This window comes from Zophobas morio, unplaced genomic scaffold, assembly GCF_036711695.1.
Source record: "Zophobas morio isolate AGI-343-1 ecotype UQ-CSIRO unplaced genomic scaffold, CSIRO_AGI_Zmor_V1 ptg000017l, whole genome shotgun sequence".
NCBI lineage: Eukaryota > Metazoa > Arthropoda > Insecta > Coleoptera > Tenebrionidae > Zophobas > Zophobas morio.
The window spans coordinates 9,708,911-9,723,536 of NW_026972122.1; the positions used below are offsets into that span (position 1 = coordinate 9,708,911).

At 34.0% G+C, this 14,626-nt stretch overlaps 1 protein-coding gene across 1 annotated transcript; it reads left to right on the forward strand.

Annotated features, from left to right (window-relative positions):
- Positions 1-6,987: 6,987 nt before the first annotated feature.
- LOC135130115 (probable multidrug resistance-associated protein lethal(2)03659) lies at positions 6,988-14,067 on the forward strand. The gene is made up of 9 exons (XM_064057445.1): positions 6,988-7,131; positions 9,548-9,649; positions 9,696-9,929; positions 9,983-10,413; positions 10,471-10,627; positions 10,758-12,592; positions 12,643-12,873; positions 12,932-13,881; positions 13,936-14,067. Exons 2-9 carry the CDS (start codon positions 9,558-9,560, stop codon positions 13,951-13,953), a joined length of 3,948 nt encoding a protein of 1,315 aa, XP_063913515.1. The 5' UTR covers positions 6,988-7,131; positions 9,548-9,557; the 3' UTR covers positions 13,954-14,067.
- Positions 14,068-14,626: the final 559 nt, after the last annotated feature.

The window sequence follows — 14,626 nt, forward strand, 5'->3', positions numbered from 1 at the left end:
AAGGCTTGAAAACACCTCAGCTGCTCGGGCACAAGCCTTCAATAAAAATAATATCGCTTTATATTTTAAATCTCTGTACGAGGTTATGGAAAAATATAACTTTCCACCAGAAAATATTTACAACATTGAGGAATCTGGTCTCAGTGTAGTACGAAAACGACCACAAAATTTCTAGCTACTAGGACGAAAGCAAGTTGGAGCGCTGTTTAGTGCTGAACGAGGACAGCATTTAACTGTGGTATGCTGTATGAATGCCATGGGCACGTTTGTGCAACCAGCCTTTATATTTCCAAGAAAAAGAATGAAAAATGAGCTGATGGTCAACGCTCCAATGGGCAGCAAATCCTATTGTCAACTAAACGGTTGGATGTGTTCAGAGATTTTTGTACAGCGGTTGGAACATTTTGTACATTACACTAAAGCTTCGAATGAAAACAAGGTTTTACTCTTATTGAACGGCCACAGCAGCCACAAAAGCCTAGAAGTGCTACAATACGCGAAAGATAATGGTGTGATACTATTCTGTTTTCCCGCACATTGTACCCACCGGCTACAGCCCCTGGATGTAGGTTTTTTTTCACCTCTCCAAACTTATTGCGGCCAAGAAATTCAGACTTGGCTTAAACAACATCCTGGTAGAATCGTCACACATTTCCAAGTAGCTGGTCTTTTCAATAAAGCGTATTTGAAGGCTGCTAGACCCGCAAATGCAGTACACGCGTTTGCCAAAACAGGAATATATCCCATCGATGACAACATATTTCCTGACTGGATGTTCCAACCCTCTTCCACAACCGATAGACCGTTAACCGAACATGACCAATGCCAAAATGGTCAAAAACAACCACAACAAGGAGGCGTAGACGTTGAACTGCCTAAATTAGGCTCTGGAACACCAGAAGCTACTGAAGTTGAACCTTCAACATCAGGATTTGCCAAAGCTAAGTCCACGACAGAAAGATTTCCGTCAACAAGGAAAAGAAGATATTATAGTATTCATGAACTATCTCCATTGCCGCAAGCTTCGCTTGGATCTTCAAGGAAAAGATTAAGAAAACCTAGTAAAAAAGGACATATAAATTCCACGCCAGACATTGATGAATTAAAAGAGGAAGTAGAAGAAAAAACAACAAAGGAGAGGGAAAAGTTATCAAGAAAAACAAAAAGGAAAATTTTGGTTGAAGAAGAAACGGATTTTGTCAGTGATAATGAAAAGGTTGAAGACACTGATGACGATGAAGCCGATGTTGCATGTTTATATTGCGATGTATTCTCTAGGTCGAAAACAAGAGAAATGTGGATTTCATGTCAGAGTTGTGGTTCCTGGTGCCACAGTGAGTGCGCGAGTACTGAAAAGAGAATCAAGCAATTCATCTGCGAAACTTTGTGAATAACTTTTTTTGTTAAGTTTGGCCTTAATGTTTCGTTATTTGATGATTTCTATTTAGTTTATTCGTTTGTTGATTTGTTTTGCTACAAATTGTAGTCCTTTATCTTAAATCTATTTTATTACTTTCATAATAACCCGTCAATTCTTAATAAAAATTAACATTATTTAAAAAAAAACTCTAAAAATTCGGGTGTGCCATCATAAGAAGAGTACTGCCTATGATGGCACACTTCTTGGTTTTTGGTTCTAATTTTTTTTCAAAATAAATATTGAATATATTGAAAATTTGATGAATTAATATCAATTTCAATATAATTGCTCGTTTAAATTACCCACAAAAAATCCCTAATATCATAGATGAGGTTATACTAAGGTGTCAAAGTTAAGTATCCCATCATAGGCTGGTTTCCCCTAGGTTTTATAATTCGTAACAGTTCCGATTTTCCAAATATATTCTACGTAAAGTTATTGTTTAATAGCTTAGTTAGGACCAAACTTGAATATTGCAGTAGTATATGGAGTCCTGCAACACAAACGTATGTTACACTAATTGAAAATGTCTTACGCAAATATTGCAAATTTCTATTTTTTAAAATGTTCGGACAATATCCAGTTTTACATTGTAATCAAAATGTGCTTCTTAATTTAGTTAATGAAAGGTCTTTGGTGAGTAGAAGAAATGTGGCTAGTTTAGTGTTCATTTAAAAAATAGTTAAAAGCTCAATTAGGAGTGAATATTTACTTTATCAAATAAAAATAGTTGTCCCTAGGGCTGTAAGCAGATTGCCACTTACCTTCTTCTATAACATACCAAACACTTTTCACCATTACGACTCGCCAATGTTAAACTGTTTCAAATTATGTAATTGTATTCAAAAAAAATTCAATTGATTTGAGCAAACGTAAGGTTAAGGATCAATTACTTGACTACTACATGCAATGTTCATAGTATATTTTGTTTAGTTGCTATGAGGTTGAAAATTATTTTTATGTTTTTATTATTATTATTATTAGTTTTAATTATTTTTTTGTCTGTTGGGAAAATAAAACCTATTAATATTATTATTGTGCGGAGTGTCAGTTCGCAATTTCCCACGGAACGGATCAGAGACTTGATTAACAATTGCACCAAAAATATAAACGTATTGATTAGACGCTAGCTACGCTTGCAGACGACAGACAGACTGAAACGGACGACCAGTTTTTTCGTACACTAGGGGTCATGAAACGTCGAGAAAATATGAAAATAGCCAATCGCTACATGGAACCTGTTACCATAATTTACATATCATACTTTAATCACCCATACTTCGCCACTGTCTATGATTCGATCGCATTATGTTACGAAAGCACACTTGTTTATATTGGATTTGGAATTCACTTGTCCTCAGGAAAGGCGCGTTGAGAAGCTGATGAGGCAAGGCACAAAATGCCCCAATATATAAATATCTAAAAAATCATATTGTTGTAGTTACCTTTTTAGTAGTTCACCTGGAAACTTTATCACAAAAAATGAAATTTTACTTAGTTACTCTCTATTTTTCGGGTAAAATTTCCATAAATTTTTTTACGGTGCTGCAGGAACACAGCAGAACGTGTCTGTGAAATGCTTTATTAGTTTCAGTTTAGTTTCAACTATATCAACTTGACAGAATCGCAAGGTCATCTACAAAAGAGTTATTGACTTTTGCTATAGTATTTGTGATTTAAAGGGATTGCGTGTATAACAAGTACTTATTTGTTATCCAAATACCGATAAAATATACCCTCCAACAACTTTAAATTACTTAACTAGATAATTTGCTCACATAATCTTTTTATCAATACATTCACTAAACATTACACCATATTAAATAACTGAATTGTCATGGTTTAGATAAGGATTAAGACACGCTAGAGGAGGCTACTGATCAGAAAAATTAAAAATTTGTTGGCAAATAAATTATATTAAAGCTTTTTTGGGACAAAGCAATATTGTTACACAAGATTTTGTAATAAAAAATAAAAAATATTGAAAATAAATAATAAAAACCACGATTAATAGACCGCTTTGAACATTGCACTTTCGTGGAATAGAAAGTGTGCAATGATTAGGGTTACCGTCTGACATCTCATGTTTATTCTTATTTTTTGTAACAAATAGCAGCACCTTGATCTAAAAGGAGTCATCCCACATAGCAATAACGGTAAAAAGTTTTAAAGATGCAACATTATCTCTGTTATGTATTGTGTTCATTTCGAGTACATATATGATAAAAATTTGCAAATAATTTTGCTGATATGTCTCAAAACCTGATTTCATATCTTTTTGAATGAACAGGAAATTACGTGTTGATAAATTCTAGTGATTCTTGGATACAGAGAATGTACCCCACGACTGTTACGTCTATGCATAAAATGTTTACATGTGTACCAAGAATTAACGGCTTTTATTAGCCTTTTATGTAAATAATGACTTGTGTAATACTTTTATGTAGATAGACCTATTGTTTAGCAGTTATTTCCAGATACACCTCTAACAATCAAAAATTTATTTGCCTATGACTTTTAACGATCATATTTGTACCTAAAGATTTTAAAGCAGTCTTCCAAGGATTTGTGTTTAAAGTTTAAGGTAGAAAAAACGCCAGAACTAAAGTTTCTGTTAAAATTTTTAAGTCTTTTTTTTAATTCTAGAATTAAATCTTCATTTGACATTAATAATAGTATATTATTACATCATCACTAACAAATTCTGTACTTTACTAATTTTGACCTTCAACTACTTGATGAGAACGAACTAATACTCTTCACAGAGACAATTCAAAACAATGAAATTGTGTTAACGGATATGAAAAATTAAAACTTGCAGGAAAACGGTCTATTACAATACAAGAGTAAAACATGTGTTACATAGTTTTTTCTACGACCGTGATTTGTATTTAGTGTTTTAATTTTGGTTTTGTATTTGAATTATTCAAAAATGTGAGCATGAGGTTTGGAGTTTTTGTTACATAATGAGTGTTCTCTATTTCAATGATCACATTGCCGTCGTGTAGCTCTTTAGATCAGATCTGACCTCGGGAACAGCTTGTTCACTCAGATGAAGTAGCTGCTCTTCATTATACCTCAAGGTTTCGTTGAATTGATACCATAGTAACAAAACAATTTATTGGAGCATTTAAATACTAAAATGTGAATAAAGCAAAATTTTAACACTTCTAAAATTAAGAATAGCTTTATTTTGTGAAATAAACACAAATCAAATCAATTTTCTAGACGTCTCGTTTGAACGAGTTGCACCTGGCTAGATCATGAAAAGATCTAAATCTCTAAAAAGATTCCGTTGGCCATTTCAAACCGCACTCAAGTGCAGGTAGAAAACTCTCAAAAGAATTTGTACACAAAAGGTTTTCACATTTTAACGACACCATTCCCGGTTACTAAAGAATCTTAAGAATCATAGCTATTATTAAGTACTTATACCTTATGCGATCGTTATTACTAACAAATATGTTTAAAATTCCTTGCTATAAATAGCAGGTGTGGTAAGTATAACAAACATACAATGCGATATTCTGTTCGTATAGGTTGACCTCCACGTTTGGAAGTCAAAACATTTCATGTGGTTTGTAGCGGAATCTATGTCAAAATTACGAATGCAAAATTTTGATAAAGATCAAAATACAAGCGCTACATACTAATTTTAGTTCAGGTGTTGATAGCAGTACTGAACTAGAATGGACTTTAGCAAAATTTTTTAGAAGATGTCATCCTAATTTCGGTGTAGATGAAGAAATAAATTGTGTTAACGTTTTACCATGTACACAATATTGCCAAAATATCTTTAAAATATCACGACAATATTTTCTAGTTTCGCAAAAAACTTGCCCACAGAAAGGACAGACGGACAGAAATGGATGACCTACTTTTTCATATTTTAGAAGTCATGAAATATCGAGACAATATGAAATTGATTCTCAAAAATATTTTAAATTGCTTGTTAATTTTCTGGTCTCAACTACATCCACGTAAACAACATCATAGATGCACGTGCTTTATTTTTTCAGAGTTATCTCGTTAATGTTGCTATTGAATTGTATATCTTTCGATTTGGAGTAAAAAAGGCTTGATTTTTACAGCCATAAATTGAGATAATAAGATTTTCGTTCAAGAGTTCATTGTTCCAGTAACTGAAACTAAACAAATACAAAAGCTACAAAGTAGATAGTAGCATTTTTATCGAACGGAGTTGAACATTTGAAATTTAAAATTTTTAGCCTTCTTATTGTCATAATTAGAGAGCGGAAAATATGCAGCAAAATTTTGGGAAATATGATCATATGATATGCATCAAATTTATGCAAATATGCAATAACTTTCTTAATATATGCAGAGATATGCAGTTGCATATGCTCCAAAAATAAAAAAAAAACGTAATAACCGAACTAAATTTATTTACAAATTGCAAAAACACCTTACCTTTTATTACAAAAAATACAAAAATCACATTGCAAAGTGTTTAATTAGATCTCACTGACAAATAAATGACATTTTTTAAGATAATATTCTTATACTAAAAAATAAATATAGGTAAACAGAACGAATTAAAAAATAGTAGTAATCGAGTATTTAATTACTATTTTGGTAACAATTTATTTTTAAATATTTTTCGAAATATTCTAACAAAAATTTTTCCGGTGATTCTAAAGTATGTATTTGTAAATAGAAAAACTGCGTACTGCGTCCCCAGATGTAAAAATACTTATCGGATTAGAGCAGGCACAACAAAACACAGTTCCTTCGTGAAGAATAAGTTCAGGAAAAGGTTTAATTCATAAATTAATTTGAGTTATCTACATATTGACACACATCTCTATCGCTTTAAATACTTAAATGCAAACTCACGATGAAAAATAATAGGATAACGTCCCTTCGACCACCATTAATACACTTAAGTAACGAACAAAAATATTGAAATGAACGGTAATTCCAAAAGTAATTAGGACCCGAATTTACCTGGAAGGATGGCTTAACACTCAGTGGTTCCTCTAAACTACCATAAAACCCAAACCTTTCCCAGTTATTTGAAGCTCAGGACGATATTTGCAATATGATTCATGAAATTTCGTCTTTCTAGAAAAATGCCGATCGAATGGCAATTTTTTTTTTTCAAAGTAGCACAAAAATTGATAAAAATGCAAAATATGCACCTGTTACGTGAAATATGCAGCAGAAGGCAAATATATGCAAATATGCAATTTTTTTATAGCTGTATTCATTTTTAATTAGCATGATTCGTTCACATATTAAATATCAAGACTTATATGCAAAAAATAACGGATATGCAAATTTCATAAAATCCGCTCTCTAGTCATAATCATAGCATATCAAAAATTTAGAGCCAGGTTTAAACCTAATTATATGGGTTATTAAATAGGCATGGGTCAGTTGCGCGCTGCGGTTAAAAAAATTTCCATATAATTTTTAAATTGCTAATAAATAATAGTAACATAATATTAAGTGCTTGCGCTGGCAACACCACACTCATGTCTACGCCTCTGATATCGAATTAGACGGTAAACTACAGATAAAACATTAACGATTGCGAACCTTCCGTTCGCTGGCAGTATTCCATTCAGTCGCCAGTGAGATGAGGTAGCGGCTGGTGCGATTGTGTGCTGATCCAAGTCAATGACATAAGTTGAAAACGTGGTGTAATATCATTTTTAATTTATTATTTATTTATTTATTTCTGTTGGGTGAGTATGCAGAATTTATTTATTAAAACAGATGCGTACAGTGTACATTACACGTGATCTTCAATCATTGATTATGCATAAGTGTGTTCACATGCTCATGTGATGATTGAAAATTTTTGAACATATTTTTCGATTGTGTTGCGTGTGTAAAATACATTGTAAGATTTTTAATTATTGTTCGCTTAGTTTTGTATGTATAGCTTGTAAGAGATTTCTTTTTTATTTAAAACAATACTAACATTTGGTTTTTATTTAGGTAGCTAGTTTTTAACGAATGCAATAGCGAATACTTTATCTGGTTAAAATTCATGTTAATTAATCAAGTCTGGTAAATGAATGTTTTATGCGATGTCATTTTATGATAACGTTGAGTGAGTTTTAAAAGGTAATTCAAATTCATTTTAATGTAACTAAGAAAAGACGCCAGAATTTTAGTCATTTAATTAAAATCTATTTTAAATTGAAGACAGTTGCTTATATAATATCTTCCAACTCTCTAACCGTGGAAGATTATTATTATTATTTTTTTTAGTGTTGTAATATAGCCCGATAAAACTGGTTTAGATCTACAACCTGAAATTAATTTGAGTTATACCGACGGACATTTCATTTAAAAGTGACACTCCAAAGTTGCATATATTTTTTAAAGAACATCCCATATAATTATATTTATTTGTTTAAATTATTTACAAGTAAGGGAGAAAATTCATCCCGAAACTTTTTATTGTATAACTACGTGGAACTCATCTTTAAACAATGATCATTTTGGCACTGATCCATTGGTGTTTATCATAGCATCTTTTATGCTAATGTTGAAGGTTCTGTTATGTAGATGACTCTACATAGTTTTTCAGTTTAAATAGTTTAAATAGTTGACCGTTAAGATAGGTTAATGTTTCTCTGTTTCCATATTGTGAACGTAGAAAAAATGACTATTATGCTTTTTTTTTGACCAAACTAAAAAATATTGACGAAAAAAATTGTTGAGTAGACTATATCTAAAATGCTTGAGAAATGTGATAGACTTAAGTTTTCATTAGACATAGCAGTTTTTTATTGTAATTGAAGTAGTTATTTTAGTGTCATTGTCAGCAACATCAAATGCCCGGTTACACCATAAAACATGAACATGTGACTTAATAATAAATTTGTAAGATTAATCGTGATAACAGTATTTTTAGATTATTTTTTATTGAAACCACCAACACCGCAGCTTACACCTGTTAAATGTATCTTTAATAAAAATTAGCTTTTACACAAAATGTTTACACTGTTGGATAAAAGTAACATTTTTATCTATGAATTCTAACAATGAATGAATTCGAAAAATGTAACAGATTTTTCAAGCGTTATCTTTAGTTTTACGTGATGTGTTTACATTTGCCATTAATGTTAAGCATGTGACCTTAAAATGTAGTTCATTTTGCAAATCCAGTTCCAGAAAATATTACCTGTCGCAATTTATATACGTAATCAAAGTTTTATTTTGTGACGTCTCCATCATTTACAAATGTCAGTTATTGACTATGTACCACCATTTACGAAATATTTATTAAACATGAGAATTGTCCTGAATAACATTGTCAGATAAAAATTAAGTGCTATGCAAATGCAATCACCTAATTTTGTTTTACGTTTGACACCTACAATGTTAACTGTCTTTTGACAAAAAACTATTAACAAATTGTGGAAAACTTAAACTCAGCCTTAATACTTGAAGGACAGTTTATTTTAATCGCGTCTAGAATGAATTGTGTATTTAATTGAAATGAACTAAATGTTAAACAGGCTGTGTTATCATTTTAATAAAGGCTGATTACTGGCTGGTTTAATATTAATTTAAATTGCAAAGATAAACTATATATATCTGGTTGAATATTGAAATGTTACAACTTTGCGCAATACATAAATTCTTCATCTATTTTTCACATTTGTACTTAATTTCAACTGCCGTAACCAGTAACATATTTTTAATTTGGCGGGAATAGATTCAAATTATAGCAAGTGAGCTACTTTTTATTGTGCGCATTTTAAACTCGTTAGATCCAGCCCTTCGTCAGGTCATATTGTGAAGGCTATTTGTTTATCTAAGCGTTTGAATGCAGTAAACAGTGGTTCTTTTTCTAAAAATTGGCGCCCGACTTGACAATTATAATGTAAGTTTTAAAAAGTATGTAGCTCTGCAATAAGAATCCATAAAAAAAGCTGAAAGACACAAGAATTAATTTACGAATATTTATATTATTAAAAAAATGAATTAGGGGCATCTATTGTAAACCTGTCATCGTTACATTTTTTTAAGCAGTTATCTATATTATAGTGACAATTAAATGTCTTAGAAATGTCGCAAAGCTTCCATCATTTCTACTATTTTTTACTTCAAAATATGACAATCATGCTTTGTTTCGACCTTCAGATACACCACAATGGAGGATAAACAAAGAACACAACTTAATCCAAGCAAACAGTCGTTTCATCCCAAACAAAGAGCGAGTCTCCTATCAAATATATTTTTTTGGTAAGTCTAGGCTACGTCCTGTGCATTGTACTAATTCATATTGCAGCTGGGCTTTACCTCTGTTTGTGAAGGGCTTCAAAAAAGACCTAGTTGAAGATGATCTCTGGGGGACCCTTAAAGCCCACGAATCCAAACTATTAGGAGACAGACTAGAACAAGCCTGGTTGCAAGAAGCAAATTCTCGCAGGAACCCTTCATTATGGAGAGCTTTAATCCGTGTGTTTGGAAAAGAATGTGCCTTATACGGCTTTATTCTAGCGTTAATAGAATTCGTGATCAAGTAAGTTCATTTCCCCGCGTTGTTCAATTCAATTTTAATTATCCTAATTTTAGAATGTCCCAACCGTTATTTATAGGAAAACTCATGGAATATTATACACCCAACCAAACAACAGTGAGTAAAAATACCGCGTATCTTTACGCAGGTGGCATTGTGGGGATGTCTTTCCTCAATGTTCTTATGGGCCATTCATACATGTTGGGTCTTCAACATCTGGGAATGAAAATTCGGGTAGCAAGTTGTTCCTTGATTTATCGCAAATCTCTCAGGTTGAGTAAAGGTGCCCTTGTCGACACCACAGTTGGCCAGATGGTCAATTTGTTGTCAAATGACGTCAACAGGTTCGATATGTGCGTAACACATATGCACAATTTATGGGTGACTCCTATATTAACCATTATTGTTATGTACATACTGTACACAACGCTGGGATTTTCGGCACTAATAGGAATCGCAATTCTGTTGTCATTTATACCTCTTCAAAGTACGGTAACAAGTTTCTACTTGAAAAACGATAATTACAAACAGGTGTTTCTTCTAGTGTACTTGGGTAAAAGAACATCAGTGTATAGATTACGTACAGCCCTGAAAACTGATCAGAGAGTGCGACTAATGAACGAAATTATCTGTGGTATTCAAGTTATCAAAATGTACACATGGGAAAAGCCTTTCGCAAAATTAGTTGATGTGGCCAGGAAGTATGTGAATGTATGAATCTTTATTACTATTATTCCTAGTGAAAATTTGAGTTTTGCTTCTAAAAACTTAAGTTTTTACTCCTCTTAAGTACTCGCTCGATTCTTCATCCTTAACTTACCTTGTTTCCAGATTAGAAATTCATCAAATCAGAGTCACTTCTTACATCCGTGCGTTGAACATGTCCTTCACGATTTTCCTAAACAGAGCTGCCATCTTTTTATGCATTTTGACCTACGTGTTAACGGGAAACACTTTGCAATCTCAATACGTTTATGTCTTAACAGCCTTCTATGGCATGTTGAGACAAAGTGTGACCATGTTTTTCCCACAAGGAGTAACAATTCTGGCGGAAACAAATGTTTCGGTGAAAAGAGTCCAGAAGTTCCTGATGTCGGATGAAGTTGAAACTGGATATAAAATTAAAGGAGAGATGAATGGTAACATCAGTGGCAAAAAAGACAAAAAAGATAAAAAAGAGAAGAATGGGTCTATTGCATTAATAAAGGAAGCAGTGACGACAGATAAGGCAGGAATATATTTAGATCAAGCCTCCGTTAAGTGGGTTCCAACCTCAACCGACTATACTTTAAGTGACGTGAACGTAAATGTCGGTCCCACTCAGTTGGTTTCGATTATTGGACCGGTCGGAAGTGGCAAAACTACCCTTCTTCACGTGATACTGAAAGAACTTCCGTTGCTCAAAGGTGCTCTAGACGTTGGAGGAACAATTTCGTACGCTTCGCAAGAACCGTGGTTGTTTGGTGGCAGTATTAAGCAAAATATACTGTTTGGACAGAAAATGGATATGAAACGGTACAAGGAGGTCGTTAGAGTTTGTGCTTTGGAGCGTGATTTCTCTTTATTTCCTTACGGTGATCGAACTATCGTAGGCGAACGTGGCACGATGTTAAGCGGAGGACAGAAGGCGAGGATTAATTTAGCCCGAGCGATCTACAAAGACGCAGATATTTACTTATTGGATGATCCTCTATCTGCGGTTGATACTCACGTGGGCAAGCAACTTTTCGACGATTGCATTGTTGGATATTTAAGGAACAAATGTGTGGTTTTGGTGACTCACCAGTTGCAATATCTCAGAACAGTTGATAGGATTTACTTGCTTGAAAATGGCTGCGTCACCGTTAGCGGAACTTATACAGAATTGAAACAGTCTGATAACGAATTCCTCACATTGTTAGAAGGAGAACCGGAGGAGGAGGAAGAGAAGAACGCATCTACCGTAAAGAAAGCAAAATCTTTGAAAAGTTTGGAACATGTTGATGTACCTAGCGAAGTTAAAGAACAACGAGGAAGCGGAAACATATCAAAAAAGGTATACACGAGTTACCTCAGAGCTGGAGGAAATATTTGTGCGAGTCTGTTTTTGGCTCTTTTGTTTATCCTTGTCCAATTGGCTGGTAGTGGTACCGATTACTTTTTGTCTTTCTGGGTTAATCTCGAACAAATTCGATTAGGACGTAATCAAACGGAGACGTATACTAATGGTGATAGAAATGACACAAGCATCAGCGAAGAATTTGAAGAGATTTTCTTTACCTCGGAAAATTGCTTGTACCTTTACAGTACTTTGGTGGCTTTTGTGATTTTCAGTTCGTTAACTCGGTCGTTGAATTTCTTCAGATTTTGTATGAAAGCGTCAAGAAACCTACACAACCGGATGTTCACTAGAATCGTATATACGTCTATGCGTTTCTTCAACGTAAATCCTTCGGGAAGGATTCTCAATAGATTTTCAAAAGACATGGGGTCGATCGATGAAGTTCTTCCGATAGCCATCATCGACACCATACAGATTGGCATGATTGCCTTTTCCATTAACATTGTTGTGGGTATAGTCAATCCTTGGATTTTGATACCTTCTGTGATAATATTCGGACTGTTTTATGTTTTCCGAATTATCTTTCTGGCAACCAGCAGAGATCTGAAGAGAATTGAAGGAACAAGTAAGAGATTTACCATTTTATTGTAAGTCCATACTAAATCAGTGTTTCAGCTCGCAGTCCTGTTTTTACACATATGACAGCATCTTTGCAAGGGTTAACAACGATAAGGGCGTTCGGTGCCCAGGATATCCTCCAGTTTGAGTTTGACCAACACCAAGACTTGCACAGCTCCGCTTTTTACATGTTTCTCGGTTGTAACAGAACGTTCGGTTTTTGGCTCGATTTACATTGCGTAATTTACATAGGTCTAGTAACACTTAGTTTCCTCTTTATTGGAACCGGTGAGTATGTTACACTTTTCTCTCAGTTTTGTTTAACTTTTCTTCTTTGTTTTTGCAGAAACGTACGGTGGCAATGTAGGTTTAGGCATCACCCAATCTATAACTTTAACAGGAATGCTTCAGTGGGGAATGCGCCAGTGGAGTGAACTAGAAAACCAGATGACCTCCGTAGAACGTGTGGTCGAATATACAGAAGTAACACCCGAACCTGACGACGCAACCAAAAATCCTCCACCTTCTTGGCCAACCGAAGGCGTTATAGTCTTCCAATCTGTATCAATGAGATATGCACCAGAGGAACCAACGGTACTCAAGAACTTAACCTTCACCATAAAATCCGCGGAAAAAGTGGGAATTGTAGGACGAACTGGTGCCGGCAAGTCTTCTTTGATTTCGGCTCTTTTCCGCCTAGCGGATGTGGAAGGAGCAATCGTGATTGATGGCATCGATACGAAGACAATATCACTACAAAGTTTACGGTCCAAAATCTCCATTATTCCCCAAGAACCTGTGTTGTTCTCTGGAACATTGAGAAAAAATCTAGATCCCTTTGATGAATACAGTGATGAAACACTCTGGGACGCGCTAGAAGAAGTTGAATTGAAAAGCGCCATCTCGGATTTGCCTTTGGGATTACAAAATAATGTTTCCGAAGGAGGTTCTAACTTCAGCGTCGGTCAACGTCAGTTGCTATGTCTGGCTCGAGCTGTCGTTCGTAGTAACCAGATCCTGATTCTGGATGAGGCTACAGCAAATGTGGATCCTCAGACAGATGAACTGATCCAGACTACCATTAGGAGGAAATTTAAAGATTGTACGGTGTTGACTATAGCTCATCGGCTGCATACTGTGATGGACTCGGATAAGATTCTAGTGATGGATGCTGGGCAAGCAGCTGAATTTGATCATCCACATCTGCTGTTGCAGGACACGACTGGAATCTTTTATGGGCTAGTGAAACAAACGGGTAAAGGAATGGCGGAAAATCTTATAAAAATAGCGGAAGACGTAAGTTTTGATGGAATCTGAAAAATGAAAGTAGTAACAATTTTATTGTTTCAGGCCTACAAAAGTTCGTGACGTGTTCCTTAAATGTGATTCAAATTATATGAATATGTTTTGATTATGTATTTATATATTAGTGTGTAATGTACTTAATATACAAAAATAAATTTAATACGCTTTTTCTATGTACATTTAATTGACTTCATTTTTTGGATGGCTAACTTTATAGGAGTTTGTATTTGAAAACTCTCAAAAAAAAGTAAAAAAATTCCGATCCAATCATTTATGAAATAAATTATCCACAATGTTTAAAAACAGAAATTGACTAAATCACAAAATAAATGGAAACGAACTCTGCGACATTTATCGCTTTTTAAAGGTTAGAATGGCCTCACACTGTCGCTATCGAAAAAGCAATAATTTATTACACCGATGAAACTGTTGACATAAAGATGTGGCCATCATTTAGATCTCAGATTGTTACATCCGTCGTTATATTGGATCTACCGCACAAAATTGTTTTGGATGTCAAAACAAACACTTAATATTAAAAGCGAGTTACTACATGTGTCATCGCGTGCAAGGAATGACAAAAACTCTATGACCCATTCGTTGATGTAATTTTTAAACCATAATCGTTACGTTTGTAGCCGATCACAGTGGAGACAATGCATCATTTGCTGAACTTTTCAGACATACAATTTTTTATTATTGTCGTCCTTGGTACCAAATTTAAATGAACATCAAG

Bases quoted from the DNA above. Each gene is read 5' to 3' on its own strand.
- LOC135130115 (XM_064057445.1), top strand. From the start codon at position 9,558: ATGGAGGATAAACAAAGAACACAACTTAATCCAAGCAAACAGTCGTTT. The intron at 9,930-9,982 runs GTAAGTTCATTT...TCCTAATTTTAG, and splicing joins TTAATAGAATTCGTGATCAA to AATGTCCCAACCGTTATTTA. The intron at 10,628-10,757 runs GTATGTGAATGT...CCTTGTTTCCAG, and splicing joins TTAGTTGATGTGGCCAGGAA to ATTAGAAATTCATCAAATCA.